The sequence below is a fragment of the Lutjanus erythropterus genome, chromosome 14 (genome assembly GCF_056507025.1).
Source record: "Lutjanus erythropterus isolate fLutEry1 chromosome 14, fLutEry1.hap2, whole genome shotgun sequence".
NCBI classification, from domain to species: domain Eukaryota; kingdom Metazoa; phylum Chordata; class Actinopteri; order Lutjaniformes; family Lutjanidae; genus Lutjanus; species Lutjanus erythropterus.
Genome location: NC_139330.1, coordinates 202,501 through 205,000, shown reverse-complemented (window position 1 = coordinate 205,000; position 2,500 = coordinate 202,501). Strand labels below are relative to the sequence as shown.

General features: G+C 45.6%; 1 protein-coding gene across 3 annotated transcripts in view; it reads right to left on the bottom strand.

Moving 5' to 3' along the window:
• Positions 1–2,500, bottom strand: part of eml4 (EMAP like 4) — a 20,917-nt gene that overhangs the window by 8,099 nt on the left and 10,318 nt on the right. For all 3 annotated transcript variants that reach the window (XM_084735261.1, XM_084735262.1, XM_084735263.1), the window contains 5 exons: positions 1,527–1,647; positions 895–1,044; positions 740–809; positions 532–642; positions 332–427 (listed from right to left, as the gene is read on the bottom strand). In XM_084735261.1, the coding sequence (XP_084591387.1) occupies positions 332–427; positions 532–642; positions 740–809; positions 895–1,044; positions 1,527–1,647 (548 nt within the window). The remainder of the gene's footprint in view (positions 1–331; positions 428–531; positions 643–739; positions 810–894; positions 1,045–1,526; positions 1,648–2,500) is intronic.

The following is a 2,500-nucleotide window of genomic DNA, read 5'->3' as shown; positions in this document are numbered from 1 at the left end:
CACCAGTCAGACATCAGTCATAAACCAGTCGGAAACAGTTAGGACCAATCATAGACCAGTCAGAACCAGTTAGAATTAATCAGAACCAGTCATACAAGAGGCAGAACCATTTTGAAACAGAACCAGTTAAAACCAACTAGACCCAGTCACAGACCAGTTAGAAACAGTAAAGGACAAAGAGAGAACAGTTAGAACCAATCAGAGACCAGTTGGAACCAGTGAGAACCTACAGGAACCACTGCTGGTACGATATGAATAAATTCATCAAATAATAAACTCTGTTATAAAATAAAATGTAATCCAGTCGTTTTTGTGCAGAGTGAGCGCTCACCTTGATCTCAGCGATCTTTGACTTCTTCTGCCAATCCCAAACTGTCAGCATGTGATCGTTACAGTCGTCAATAACGCTCAGGTGCTGTCCAGAGTCCTGAAGGACACACAGAGAGACATGATGTGAGACATGATGCGAGCGGTCTGGTCCATATGTTACACAACACTACAGTTCCCATGATGCACCGGGGTGATACCCACAGCTTTGGAGAACGCCAGAGAGCCGACACCTCGTTCAAATGTTCCCAAACCGACGACCTGCAGAGTCGACAGACTGACGCTGTCCCAGATACGAACGTGAGGCTGCAGCGCCTGAACGCACCACAAACAGGACAGATATTATTATTTATTATTATCATTAGTTGTTGTAAACAAATATTTGAGGTCATAGAAGGATTTCTGTCCTCACCCGTCCATCTTTGTCCACTCCAGCAATCTGTCCTGTGGCGATCCGGATCTTATCAGGATGGATGGCCAAACTGGCAAAGAGAGAGACAGAGAGGTGATGTCACAGATGTGTCACCACAGAGCAGCCAATAGTAGAGCAGCAGAGCGTTTCCTCACCACTTGACACAGTCGGTGTGTCCGAGGTAATGTCTCTGAGTTCTCTCTTCGTAGTTAAACAAAACGACGACGGAGGCGATGAAGTAAACGATCTCTCCGGTTGGCAGGAGGTAAACGTTGGCTCTGCAGTCTCTGCCACGGTAACCGTACCTGCAGGTTGTCAAGGAAACACCTGGAAACAGCTGGAGAGTCAGACTTGTCCTCTGGTTTACTGTTCTATGCGGACGATCATCTGCTGCTGTTACTATGGAGATACTGAAACCTTTTATTATTATGGTCTGGTTTCCTCGACTTTAAATCCAAACCCACGAATATTATTTTATTCTCCACACGCAGTCACATTTGAGCTCTAACCTACTGTCTGTTCATTACAATCAATCATCAATCAATATTACTCTTATTACTGTGTTCTGCATGTATTGATTGTGGTTTTATCTTTTAACACTGCAGCAGAATTTCCCTCAGAGGTCAATAAAGATTTATTGAATTGATCTTTCTTCTGTAAATTCATTTTTAGTTGTTTGCTGTGAACATAAAGCTCTTTAAAATCATCATCATCATCATCATCATCATCATCATCATCGTCATGACGATGAACGTTAAGAATTCTGACAGTAGAGAGTGAAGGATACACCCACTCCAGCTTGAGTCTTTCTGGAGGAAGTTCGGTCCGAACGTCGTCGTAGTTTTCCACGTCTGACGGGATGAACATGGTGATCGGTCGACCGCGCATGAACATCTTGATGTTCCCCTCTGAAACACACAGGAGGAGAAAACGCAGTCGTCAGAGAAACAGAACGACGCTGCAGACTGAAGAACGTTAATTTACAGCCTGACCTCTGTGGCTGATAAACGTACGTCAGAATAAAGAATCAGCTGATATCAGACAGATCAGGACACACCAAGCTGAAGACTGAAGATACACAAAATGACTACAAATGATGCAGCCCAGTTTCGTCTCTTTGTGGCTGTCTGCGTCTTTCTTCTCTTTTTGCTCTTTTTGCTTGTCTGTGGTCTTTTGTAGTCGTTTTGTGTCTCTTTGATATTGTTTAGTTTCTCTTTGTGGTCATTTCATGTCTTCAGCTTCTGTCTTCGTAGTGAACTGACTGAATAAATGTGTTCTGGGACATTAAAGTCTCAGTGTGTTTCAGACTGTTTGCAAGAAAACTTCAGATCTGCTGAAACAAACTGAGACCTCGAAGTCAAACCAGACAGGTAGGTGGACAGACAGGTGAGGGACAGGTAGGTAGACAGACAGGTGAGGGACAGGTAGGTGGACAGACAGGTGAGGGACAGGTAGGTGGACAGACAGGTGAGGGACAGGTAGGTAGACAGACAGGTTAGGGACAGGTAGGTGGACAGACAGGTGAGGGACAGGTACAGTAGGTGGACAGACAGGTGAGGGACAGGTAGGTAGACAGACAGGTGAGGGACAGGTAGGTGGACAGACAGGTGAGGGACAGGTACAGTAGGTGGACAGACAGGTGAGGGACAGGTAGGTAGACAGACAGGTGAGGGACAGGTAGGTAGACAGACAGGTGAGGGACAGGTACAGTAGGTGGACAGACAGGTGAGGGACAGGTAGGTAGACAGACAGGTGAGGGAC